Raw genomic sequence first — 13,666 nt, forward strand, 5'->3', positions numbered from 1 at the left:
TGATAACAATCAATAAACAGATAACATATTACTCTACTGACTTTACATGGCTTCATCACTGATAAAGGTTTCATGAATTTGAAAATAGAATATGCAGTACGTAATCAAGAATATATAAAATTTTTATAGATAAATATATTAAAGTAATTCATGATATAAGGAAGCACACACACACCATATATATATATATATATATATATATATATATATATATATATATATATATATATATATATATATATATATATATATATATATATATATATATATATGTGGTTTTAGATGCATATGAATGATATTCATATTCTAAGGATCATATTTATCTGAATTTCAAACAACTTCGTCTATTCTCAAAACTAACATGCTAGTTTTGCTTGGAATCAAGAGATGGCGCTGTACGACGAGTTATCGGAGCTCACGTTTTCATTAATGGTATAAGCAAGCGGGTTCCTTCCTGCCTTAGTATGTGATGCGTCCATGTGCTGAGCCGGCCACTACCTCACCAGACACCGACCTCGGAACACCCGTGACCAGCCACTCCTGCAAGAACAAGACCATTATACTACCAGGTAACTATGAAGTGTCACCAGGTATATCATATATGAAGTGTCACCAGGTATATCATATTTAGCAAAGTTGTGGGCCACTCGTGTTGTGGTTGGTGTGGTAGATACCATGGGATTGGTGGTTGTGGGTGTGGTGGTGGTCAGTTATGGCGGAGTTGGGGTGGGTATGTGTTGACGTAGTGCGCATGCGTCTCGCCAATACAGAGCAACGCTTGAAATGGTGGCGTTTGTGCGGAACAATTTCAGAGGTAACTGTGTTGGGCAGTGTTTGGTGGATATAACCAGTGGTTCCCTGAGATGGGCAGCTGGTACGGGTACCAGGCATGGGATGTCATAGGCAGCTGGTACGGGTACCAGGCATGGGCAGTCATAGGCAGCTGGTACGGGTACCAGGTATTGGCAGTCATAGGCATCTGGTACGGGTACCAGGTATTGGCAGTCATAGGCATCTGGTTAGGGTACCAGGTATGGGCAGTCATAGGCATCTGGTACGGGTACCAGGTATTGGCAGTCATAGGCATCTGGTACGGGTACCAGGTATGGGCAGTCATAGGCAGCTGGTACGGGTACCAGGTATGGGCAGCTGGCACTGGTACCAGGCATAGGCAGTCGTAGGTAGCTGGCACGGGTACCAGTCATAGGTAGCTGGCACGGGTACCAGTCATAGGCAGCTGGCATGGGTACCAGTCATGGGCAGCTGGCATGGGTACCAGTCATGGGCAGCTGGCATGGGTACATGGCGTGAGCAGTTGTCGTGGGCAGCGAGTGAGGGTAATTGACGTGGGCAGTTGTCGAGGGTGTTCGTGTCCGAGTGTTACAGGTCTGCTGGCGGTAACTGTTGCCTGGGTTGTGTCCATGCTTGGCTGAGTGCACCTCACCCGGGAAGTGAAGACCACCACATCTTCAGACTTGTCTCGCATACCACATGGACGCACGCCCTGTGTGTGTGTGTGTGTGTGTCTTATACAACAATATACCTTCCAATTTGGGTCAAGTTAAACTTCAAGGCTGTAGCATATTTTACGTATTACATGTGACTGGTCTAACATACCAGTAACGGTAGATATAACTGCTTGCCTGGGCTGAAAGTATATCGAAATCAACTTGTACAAAAGTATGTCGATAACACACACACACACACACACACACGTAGGGTTTATCCAGAGTTTGTGAGGTGATGAAGACATGTCGCCCTAAACTACCTACTTACTTGTCGACCCATCAAACCAGCGAACTGTTCAGCTGATGACGTATTTGGTTGATATATATATATATATATATATATATATATATATATATATATTAGGAGGTAATGTTGTTTTTCGGAGTATTTCCGTGGCAGTGGTGTACACATTCCTGGGGGAACAACAATAGGAGTAGCGGGGTTGACCCGCCGCCCTCACCTCCATCCAACACCTGTCCCACCATTTGTTGTGTGTGTGGGGGGGGGGGGGGACAGACCCCCTCCTCCACTCCCTTGTGCAGGGGGACGCTGACCCCCACACTCCACTCTTGTGGTCATCCCCCCCCCACCCACCCTCTGATGCTACTAACAACAGCAAAGATAACAGTTGATAATCATAACTCGATAATGATAAGGTTTTGTATAGATTCTTTACTGCGTGTCTTGCTTCCGTCATGTAATAAGGTGAAGTTGGTTACTTGGTGACACGCCGGGTGGAGGGGACATGGGAGCAGCAGGAAGCAGAGTTCTTCATTGTGGTCAGGAAGTAAAGTATCGTGCAGGTTGGGTCATGAAGCATCGTGCAGGTTGGGTCATGAAGCATCGTGAAGGTTGGGTCATGAAGCATCGTGCAGGCTGGTGTTGTGTGACAGGTAGGGACATACGTGGTGTCCAGGGACACGTGTGGGTGTGGCTTCATATTAACAACCACAACATCAACTGAAACTTTCACTTTCTCAAAACGTGTTTGATGTATGAGGTTGATGTATGAGGTTGATGTATGAGGTTGATGTATGAGGTTTTCCTTTTTGAACAGTTCGTCACGAAGTGGTGATTTACTCGTTCGTCTATATACCAGGATGTGGCCCAGTATACAACCGTTACTACGATGAAAAGTAAGACGTTGTAAAATCCGATACAGTGTTAGCCCAACGTGCGTGTGTGTGTATCAAGTAACTTAATAGAACTGTTCAAACTACCGAGGTAGTTAGGAGTATCGTCATGGCGCGCCTCACCACGATCTGGAGGGGAGGTGGGGGGGAGGTAACAAGCGAAACCGGTGAGGTAATACAGTAGGGACAGTTCGGGCTACATCACTCCAGCTCAGGCAACGGATCATTCCAGACAGCAGGGCGTTCGTAGGTCCTCGTATCTTCCAGTTGATGTGGTGTGTTGTGTGGGATGTTGGCTGCACGTGTGGTGCACCAACGTCACAGAGATTACTGGCGTGGTGTACGACCTTCCCTTCAGCATTCCCTCTGTGGTGGGAGTGGTGAACGAGTCGTCTCTCGTCGGTGTTGGTTATGGAGACCTGGTGTCCTACAGCTTCATGTGTGGTGACTTGATCTCTTACGAGGACGTGTCCTTGTGTGGAGACCAGCCGTGGTCTCCTGTGGACAGACCAGCTGTGGTCTCCTGTGGACAGAGCAGCTGTGGTCTCCTGTGGACAGAGCAGCTGTGGTCTCCTGTGGACAGACCAGCTGTGGTCTCCTGTGGACAGACCAGGATCGTGAAGAAGCTGTGATCTCCAGTGGACGGCTGAGAGCCTCATACGGAACTCAGGCTGGACTGCAATGTTCCTCGAGTCCGTGTGGCGCCGTAACTCTGGTCATCTTGTATCGTCACCCGAGATGGTGAGGCAGGACGACTCCCGTCACCCAAGTCGTCGTCCGTGAAGTGTTGAGCAGATAACCTGGTTGTTTATGGTTAAGATTAAGGTTAAAATTAAGATCAGTTTTGATTAAGATGTTCTGGGTTGTTAAACGGATATGATTACCTTATTACTGGATGAATTTAGGTTTGTGGAAACGACGGTACGAGTCGTTTCTAGATGTGATAACAGATAATGAACTGTGAAAGACAAAAACGTGGAAATTCAAAGTATTCGGAAAACGGTTTAAACACAATGCAGGCAACCACCTAACAACTACTTCCGGGGTTTAAATTAAAAGTTCTCCTTTAAACATTGTTTTTATTTCGTTGTTGTTCTTGTGTTGGGCGAATCTTAATTTATCAGATAATTACAAAGAATTATCTGTGTTTATAGCCAGTACAGGAGGACGACAACACTGCTCCCTCCACCTTGCTCACCTGTTGCCCTGCCTTCACTTGCTCGCTGCTTGTGGCTGTATAGAATGACATCCACGATTTTGCTGCTTGGTTGTTACTTAGCTGTGTATGTCATGTATATGGTTTTGCTACTTGGCTGCTACATGATGTACAATAACGTGTTTGCCTGGGCTTAAACCAGGTACCCAGTTAATTGACTGACCCCGTGGGGAGGATGAACAGCTAGGTGGACCGCAATCCTACCTCCATCCCCCTCCACCAGTGCCACCAGACCTCCCATGACACACGACCCCCCCAACCCTCTGGGCCACCCTCCACCTTCAGCTTTTAGTGTTGTGTGTTGTTCCCTCAGAAGCCGCCAAGCCATTATCTCTGACAAATTTATGTGTCTCATTACGGTGTTCACGACGCCTGCCCTGCCTGGCCCGGTGTGTGTGTGTGTGTGTAAGAACATGCCAGTGTCCACCAGGAGCTTCCTGACGCCCGCTGACATTAACCAACTTCACACAATCAGGAGGAAGTTAGGTAGACTGTGTTCCCGCTGGGAGAATAGATGTGGTCCCTCGTCAGTCAGACAATAATCTTCTCGTCTGAACATTGGACAATACTTAACATACGGACACATATGCAGGATAAGGCGCTATAAATTTCACCTCGTTTTTACCTGAAGATAACAATTCGACGTTTCTGTTCTTGGGTTTAGGCAACGTAACTAAACACTGTTCCTGTGTCCCAATCCTGGACGAGGAAGACCAAGAATTTCCTTCTGCCAATACTTTGGTGGATCTGGCGTCAGGGTTGAGGAGTAGATATGTAACGTTCCTCTTCGTACCCCAGGGAAGCCCTGAAGTCAGTGTTTCACATTCTTATGAATGATCGAAGCCACTGACTCTCTGCACTTGGTGTAAGAGATTAAGGATAGTCCTTTTCTTGGAATATTGAGTATTCAAATACTGACACACTGATCTTGTAACTTGTTCCTGGTACCGAGCAGAGAGGTTGGTCACTCACTGTAGTCCTGAACCTGTTCAGGAATGCCGGTTGGTCACTGGTCTTCATCCTTCCGTCCGCATGAAGGAGGCAAACACTGGCCATCTAATCGTGTACCCTGACCGGAGGGTCAAGTATCGTCTCTTTGATCTTGCAACTTTGTCGGTAATGGATCCAGATAAGAGTCGAACAGATCAATTGATCATGAATCACAGGTTATCATAACACGAAACACTAGCCCAGCCTTCCTCCTTCACTTGATGCTGGGGCAGTACAAGGTTGACCTTACCGTATTTCCACGATATTATCTAGAAAAACCAGACATTCTCAGGTGGTGTTCACAGCAGGTTTTAGTCAAGTATGGATGTTAATTTTACGCCTCACGACGAGGTTAAAAGTTTCTCGAGACCATGTTTAGCCTCGGAGCGCAGCTCAAGGTAATCTAGGAATATCTCGGGTTTACCAAGAATGTGGACGAGTCATGAGCGATGATGAGCTGATCATCTGTGTGTGGCTGCTTCAGGTAGGCTTACGGATTTCAACCAAAACAGATGATGTGCAACAAATGCTCGTTATAATGTTATGTGAACATTACGGAATAACAAGAATATATGAGTGTTAAAGTAACCTGAGTCGTCAAATTCCAAATTGTCATATTTCACCTTTGGGAAGAAACAAATTTCCATGGGTTAGGTAGGGAGTGTGAGCCTTATTGCCGGGTATGCTGGGCATGTTATCTCCCAGTTTATGGCAAACCTCACACCCGCGCACTTGCGCCCCTCTCTCGTAGCGGCCGAGCCTCTTACTGACCATCAGGGATGTTATCTCCCGACGATGGATCCCATTCTTCCTTGATCTGTGGCGGCGCAGCTAAGGCGTACGGACGTGGCCTCTCTCCTGCCACAACACTTTACGGTTCCACCACAAGCCCACGCCTTAACGCATCAACATAAATTCCTTTTAGCGCCTACCCCAGGTACCTAGACTTCCCCAGTAGTGGCGGTGATCGGCCAAGCCTCTCCTGGTGGACCAGAAAGGTGCCCTCAGGGTAGCCAGGCGTGAGAAGAGGCCCTCAGGTGTGGGAGGAAAGCCGCCAGAAGCGGTGAGGAGCGTTTATCGAGGGAGTAAGACGTGTGTGCGAGTAGGAAGAGGGGAGGGTCAGTGGTTCCAAGTGAAGCTGGGTGTGGTCAAGAGCGGGTGATGTCACCATGGCTGTCAAATATTTATGGATGGGATGGTGAGGGAGGTAACTGAGGGTTTTGGAAGGAGGGGCGATCCTGTGTTCTGGTGGTGGTGTTGATGGTGGGGAAGTGTTGAGGGATGGGAGGTGAATCGGATGCTGTTTACTGATAACTTGGTTCTGTTGGAAGATTCGAGTGAGAAACTAGCTGTTGTCCGAGTATGGAAAGAGTGAAAGGAAGAAGTTGAGTCGATGTGAATACAAGTAAGGTTGAGGTTTAGCAGGGAAGAGAGTGGTTGGAATACTGTGAGGTGGAATGGAAAGAACCTGGAAGAAGTAGTTTTAGATACCTGGGAGTGGACATGGGAGCAGGTGGTCATGTGACCTGGAGTAGGCAAAGGTCATGGCATAATGATGGGTGTATGGGTGAGGAGGTCACTCTCTGTGAGAGCGAAGGTGGATATGTTGGATGGTGTAATAGACCCGAGGGTGCTGGGGGGAAGCCAGGCGTCGGTCATAGATAAAAAAAAAAACTGGGAAAGAGAATAGTTGTGTTGATTGTCTTATATCAAAAAATCTGTAGATTATCTATTGAAGAAACACGATGTATTTAGCAATACGTAAAGATCTTTCTCATGGTCTTAGCCTACGAAATCTCTTAATCTCTTGTGTAATAGAGATTAACCTAATTTGAACAGTTCTTATGTCCTTATGTGGGAGAGATGAAAATATCTGCAGCGATCATTAGGTCTTTTTAGAACCAAAGGTTGAAAACTTCGTAAAAGTTCTTTTGTCCACGTGAAATTGAGGCGAAAGTCCTGGTGACTGACTTGCGTCCCTGTGTAGTATAGGCGGAAGTCTATCTAAGAGTCATAGATCCTTATGGACTTGGGGTGGAAGTGCCTTTGGTAACCCTTCAGCTCTTGTGTGATAGAGGTGAGAATGTATTTTGTCCCAATGGCGGGTTTACAGAGTCGTGCTCAAAGGGCGGATGCCACACATTCCCTTCCCCGGCCCGGCCCTGCCCTGGTTCCCTCCCTCAGCTCTGCCATACACCAATGAGCCAGTTATTGGCAGTTTCTTATTATAGGCACCAGTCCGCTGAGGCGCCGGGGAGGGCGAGGAAGAGAAACAGTAAAGGGGAAGAATGAGGCGAGACGGGTCGTAAGTGGAGCTAGGAAGAGTATGGTATGAAATATTAGGGAGGACATCTGATAGTGAGGACAAGGCAAGAGATGAAACTGCGAGTACTTGTGAGAGGGAAAGAAGGTGGACGAGAGAGCATGAGAGGAGTGGAGATTGTTGTGAAGGCTTGGCCAGAGGAGGTAGTCCGGGAGTGTCAAGTGAAAGGAAGTCTGGGAGAGATGGTAAGAGTGAGACGTTGTGTGGACGAGTAGCGAGGATCCAGAACCGAGTAGATGACAGACAGGATGGACGAGACGTGATTCATGACTGGATTCATAACAGAAAGTGGATGCTTCTCTCTGACTGCTCACAAGTGCAGTGACTGAAATGATACCCTGTAAACTGTGATGTAAAGTGTGTAAACTACGCTGTAAACTGTTAACTTTGTTTTCACTTTTCATTGATTTGGGAAAATTTTGCTCTTTGTTTATACCGTTTCTCAGTAATGTTTAATTTTTTCATTTTGATCGTTACTGCTTCTCATATTCATTATTAGTTTAACATTTCTTAGGGATTCTTATACTCGTTACTAATGTTCATTTTTCTCGTTGTTTCCCACATTTATTCGTATGCTCGAAAATCTACGGAATTGTTGGTTATGTTTTCATTTTCTTTCTCATTTGATACTGGAGGATGAGTTTCATTCCAGCACTGGTGAGTGTCCCAGTATGTATGTGTCACACTGAACACTGGTGAGTGTCCCAGTATGTATGTGTCACACTGAACACTGGTGAGTGTCCCAGTATGTATGTGTCACACTGAACACTGGTGAGTCTCCCAGTACATATGTGTCACACTGAACACTGGTGAGTCTCCCAGTATGTATGTGTCACACTCAACACAGAATGCTGTCTCCCTCAATATGTCACGGTGTGTGTTAAGAAAGCGTCTGCTTTAAGGCATTAGTATTTGTCAGTGTATGATTCATTTGTGAGCTGATGTATCCGTGTGTGTGTGTGTGTGTGTATGTGGCGAGCATACTGAGCCTTATGGACGGGTGTTGCACTGTCATCTTGACTGGGGGTTGGCACTAACTACCCCCAGCCTCGCTGTTATTCTTGCGACTGATTAATGTCAACATATGCGTGAGAGTATGTGAGAGGTGGGGAGAGGAAGAAGGTGTGGGGGGAGAGGGTGAGTTAGGGGAACAGAGTGAGAGAGTAAGATGCATGAGATAAGAGAAGGAAAGGTAAATGAGAAATATATGATTAAAGATGAGTGTGGAGAAGAGGAAGAAGGGAAAGGTGTGGAATAAGAGAGAAACACGTACATTCAACACGCTGGTGTAACCACAATATTGATCTTTGTTGTGTAGACCTGGTGGTAGCCACAACTGTGGTGTGTTATGACTATTAATCAACGATCAGTTGAAATGAATGCTGCCAAACACTGTAAATATCTCGAGAATGTATGCATGATGTAAACAATGGAGTTGTAACAAAACAACCACAGCGTTGATAGTTGACTGGTTAGTAATGGTGCTTCCAGTGGTTAGGATGGCTGGTAGCGGTCTGTACCAGGTGGGATTGGCTCAATTTGTTAATGGTGACTGACTACATGCCCAGGGGACAAGGGATCTCTGGTGGCAGGAAGTAGCGGCGGCGGGAGTGATGGACACGTCTTGCTGAACTGTTGGATCGTCTGATGATGTCCGGGTGATGGTTGGGGAGAGTCTGGAGGAGCAAGATGTTGAGTACCTCCTCACAGATGGTGTAAGAGGGACAGTGGGTATTGTAGCGTGACCTGCTCTGCATGTGTAGTGTAGAGGAAACACAGGAAGAGCAGGCGAGGGAATCATAGATGAAGCTGGGAGGAATGAAAGTCGTTGACATTATTGAGTTGAGGTGGAGGGGATCCAAACGTTGCGTCGCCACAGATGTACAGAGACGATAGCTAGAGGGTTGATGATGGTGGTGACGTGTTCCTCCTAGCCTGGTATATTGTCCAGAGTTTCATCGAGAAGCTTGGTGGACTGAACAATAGGGAAGTAGGTCACTGGGGCCTAAAGAGAGTGTACGAGGTGAGAAGGATGGAGGCGAGAGTAATGTGCATAACTACCGTCTTGGTTTGGGTGGTGGCAGTATGGATTGGCGGTAGTCTAGTTCTTGCTTAAGAGCAGACTCGGGAGCTGCCGGCAACGTTAATGACAGTAGGAGAATTGTCGATGTACTTCCAACAAGCAGGTTGGTCAATCAAGGCATTGTTTTGAAGAATGTAGAAGCATGCGTGTCCTATGCATGTTGCCTGAGGGACACCACAGGAGAGGCACTAAAGGTGTATGTCTGTATGGTTGTGTTATCTATGTATACACATGGTATGACTGGCTGTATATACACCAGTCGAGATGGAGTGTGACAGCAGCCAGACCTGTGAGAGATGTGGCCATCACCCACGCCTGAGGAGGCCGCCTCACTGTCCGGGTACAGATACCTCAGTAAGACCTGTCACTCTTGACAGATACCGTGGACGGGTCAACGTTCCTCTGTGGTCCACGTCGACTGTCCACTCCATCATGCTAACGATGCAACTTGAGGCATACCCGCAAGTGTTGTGGTCTTCATATTTCGGTATTAATGCCTCTCGCTATGCCTATCCTCACGCCATCTTATCTAAACTTTTAACTAATATTATATTTTTCATTCTTCAACTGAGTAACACCAAACTGAAGTTGAACCTTTACAACTGACTCGTATTCTATTCTTTTCCATTATTCAATCTTTTCCTTCTTCATTTATTATCATTGCTTGTTCTTAACCCTCGTAGATGTAGTAATAAACAAAATGGAAATTTACAGACTATTGCAAACACGTACGTAGATGAAATGTCTGCTTTTGGAGGTATGGAAAATGTTTTCTGTGGTATGAGATGTGTTCTGAGATACGTCTGTCTGTAGAGGGATCAGATATCTGTTGTGTGGTGTGAGAGACATTTGCTGTTAGAGTCCAGGGATGTACTAGTCTGTGTCGAGGTCTCTCACCACGAAGTCCTCACACCTGACGAAACTTCAAGAGAAATTTTCAGGATGTAGAAGTATGAGAAAATACGTACACAAAATTTTGTTTAATATTTGTACTCGTGTAGAGCAAAGTTAAGGAACACAGCTGATGATCTTGATCATTATCACTCCACTAGGCTGAGCTGTGCATCAGCACAACACATCCAGCTTTCCACCACACCATCTTGTTAACATGTCGTGCGTCCTGCTGCTGCTTCCTGTCATTATGATCTTTGAACTGATGCTACACCCTCCTGCCATCACACCAGAACACACCCTCCTGCCATCAAACCAGAACGCACCCTCCTGCCATCACACCAGAACGCACCCTCCTGCCATCACACCAGAACGCACCCTCCTGCCATCACACCAGAACACACCCTCCTGCCATCAAACCAGAACACATCCTTCTGCTACACACCTTAACGCATCCTCCTGCCAGCTTTTCCACAGTTTATCACACCTAAAGTCCTTACACCAGCATTGCTATCTTCTCTATACTCCCTGCCAACAGTCTCCTACACAGCCCAGCTAAACTCGAGAAACCTCAGAGGCTGGTGTGTGGCAGTGTGTGTGTGTGTGTGTGGCAGTGTGTGTGTGGCAGTGTGTGTGTGTGGCAGTGTGTATGTGGCAGTGTGTGTGGACGGGGGAAGTAGAAAGTTAGTATGTACAAAAGTATGATGACGGCTGGACAGGATGGCTCGAGTGTGAGTCTACAAGGAAGGGGAAGAATCTGGAAGGAGTGAAGTGTTCTAGGTCCCAGGGAGCAGACGTAGCAGCAGAGACAACCTTGGTCGTGGAAATGAGTTAAGTAGGAGGTGGGGCTCGGGAGGTCCTGAGTGCGTTAAGGTGTGTGTAGGAGGAGAGGCCAACATCCGTCAGGGAAAACATGGGTATGTTTGGAGACACTATAGTCCCATTTACGTTGTGGGGTCACATCTGGGTGGGTTCGCACTGGGTGGGTTCGCACTGGGTGGGTTCGCACTGGATGGGTTCGCACTGGGTGGGGTCACATCTGGGTGGGTTCGCACTGGGTGGGTTCGCACTGGGTGGGGTCACGCTTAAGGAAGGTTGCACCTAAACAGGCCACACAGGTCTTCTCTGAATATCAATGATAGACCAATACTGTGCTGTACTAATGAATGTTTCCCTGGCTCTCGTCCACTCTTCCCTGACACTCCCTCACTCACCTCCGTCTGGCCACTCTCCCCTCTCCCTCCTGCCTGGGGGGGGGGGGGGGGCACGTGCCGTCCGGAATGGCCAGTAAATGCTGACGGGGTTGCAGTGGTGCCAACGCAGGGTGAGCTACCTGCTCATCAGTTGGTAATACTTACCACCTTATATTTACCATAGAGAGTTGGTGACCAGTTGTGTTGGATCAACTGATCTGTTGTTGTTGTTGTACGTGTCAGGAGCTGGTGCTGGTCTGTAGTCACCTGGGGTTAACCCTGCAGGTTCAGCCTGCGAGGCTCTGGCAACAGTGTGGCAGAAATACTCGCTAATTGATGGTAACGAGTCGTCATCCCAGACACACCTGGACCATCACTGTCGCCACCACTCATCATCATCACCAGCGCCACCTCGCAGTCATCGCCCCTCTGACTGCTTGTATACCTCGACTCGGCCAGGAAGAATTATATTTAAGCAGAATTTTTCTTTTATTTCTTTCGGGCACACACGTGACGACTTCCCTCGTCACCTTCTGCTGTAAAAGATCATTTAGATGTCTTCATCAAAGTGATGTTAACCTGAAACGTAATGAATTATAAGGAAAGACGTCAGGGTATATCACACATGACTTGCTAAATGATGACCAACATTTCGTGCGTCTTTTTACCCAATGTCGGTACGTTGGTCTGTCCTGAAGTGGTGGGCGTGTGGGCGGTGGTGGGCGTGTGGGCGGCGTAAACGACACTGAATTTTCATTTGGTTATGTGTTAGTAGTCGTAGTGTGGCTGTCGTAAGGGACGTGGCACAGAGCTGGTGTCAGCGTTACCAGAACATGTGTCGTGAGGGACGTGGTAACAACGCGGGCGTTAGTGTTACCAGAACGTGAGTGATGTGGCACATGGCAGGTGTCAGTGTTACCAGCACGGGCGTCGTGAACAACTTGGCAACAGCGTGGTTGTCAGTGTTACCAGCACGGGTGTGGTGAGGGACGTCTGGGGTGTCTGGTGGCAGGAATAACTCCAGCGAGGGAGGGAGGGAGGCCCTGTGACCCGGGATTAACGCCATCTCCGGTGTTCATCGAGATTAACGTCATCTCTGGTGATCAACGAGAGATACAGCGCCACTAAGGGTTTAAATGGGCCAGCATACAACACCCGGTCCAGTCGTAAACACGGCGCCATATTACACTTATAAAGCCACCAAATATTCCCTCATAAAACACACAAGTTAGAAATTCACCCAAAATTTAGAAAGTCGTAAACTTCTAGTGTTGCGCCATCTGACGAAACACAACCCTGGTACAGGAGCCAATTATAGCAGCTCTCTGTTCATAGACTCGTATAACTCCAAGTATAGACTGGTATAACTCGGATTATATATAAGCTAGTATAACTGGGACTATAGGCTGGTATAACTGGGACTATAGGCTGGTATAACTGGGACTATAGGCTGGTATAACTGGGACTATGGGCTGGTATAACTGGGACTATAGGCTGGTATAACTGGGACTATGGGCTGGTATAACTGGGACTATGGGCTGGTATAACCGGGACTATAGGCTGGTATAACTGGGACTATAGGCTGATATAACTGGGACTATGGGCTGGTATAACTGGGACTATGGGCTGGTATAACTGGGACTATAGGCTGGTATAACTCTGATTATAGGCTGGTAGCGGTTTGTACCAGGTGGGATTGGCTCAATTTGTTAATGGTGACTGACTACATGCCCAGGGGACAAGGGATCTCTGGTGGCAGGAAGGAGCGGCGGCGGGAGTGATGGACACGTCTTGCTGAACTGTTGGATCGTCTGATGATGTCCGGGTGATGGTTGGGGAAAGTGTGGAGGAGCAACATGTTGAGTACCTCCTCACAGATGGTGTAAGAGGGACAGTGGGTATTGTAGCGTGACCTGCTCTGCATGTGTAGTGTAGAGGAAACACAGGAAGACCAGGCTGGTATAACTTGGATCATAGGCTGCTTCACTGTTAGGTGTTCTCATGTTCACAGAGGTTCATGAATAGTAGTAATAACATGAACAACTAAAGGGTTGTTCACCCCAAAAACTACTCTAACAAAAGGGTTTTGTGTTTACTGTATTGGTGATATTTCCTTGTGACCTTTGACCCCTTTCTTCATAGCTGAAGAGTGGTCACCACACATTCTCTCTCTCTCTCTCTCTCTCTCTCTCTCTCTCTCTCTCTCTCTCTCTCTCTCCTCCCCCAAGCATCTCTCCCAATTCTCGGTCCAGCTTTTCACTGCTGGTTAACCGACATCATCTGTACACATTCCTCGCCCACTGCGTCTCAAGTGTGCCGGTGACCCAG

The 13,666-nt window shown here is 47.3% G+C and overlaps 1 protein-coding gene across 6 annotated transcripts in view; it reads left to right on the forward strand.

Annotated features, from left to right (window-relative positions):
* The window catches only part of LOC139762731 (uncharacterized), a 52,629-nt gene that overhangs the window by 33,793 nt on the left and 5,170 nt on the right, over positions 1 to 13,666 (forward strand). For 4 of the 6 annotated variants that reach the window (XM_071687779.1, XM_071687777.1, XM_071687778.1 and 1 more), the window contains exon 1: positions 698 to 814. In XM_071687779.1, coding sequence (XP_071543880.1) covers positions 713 to 814 — 102 coding nt within the window. In that variant the 5' untranslated portion in view covers positions 698 to 712. Of the gene's footprint in view, positions 1 to 385; positions 570 to 697; positions 815 to 13,666 lie in introns of those variants that run through there. The other 2 variants (XR_011715816.1, XR_011715817.1) reach the window with 1 other exon arrangement.

Source organism: Panulirus ornatus, chromosome 44 (genome assembly GCF_036320965.1).
Source record: "Panulirus ornatus isolate Po-2019 chromosome 44, ASM3632096v1, whole genome shotgun sequence".
Taxonomy (NCBI): domain Eukaryota; kingdom Metazoa; phylum Arthropoda; class Malacostraca; order Decapoda; family Palinuridae; genus Panulirus; species Panulirus ornatus.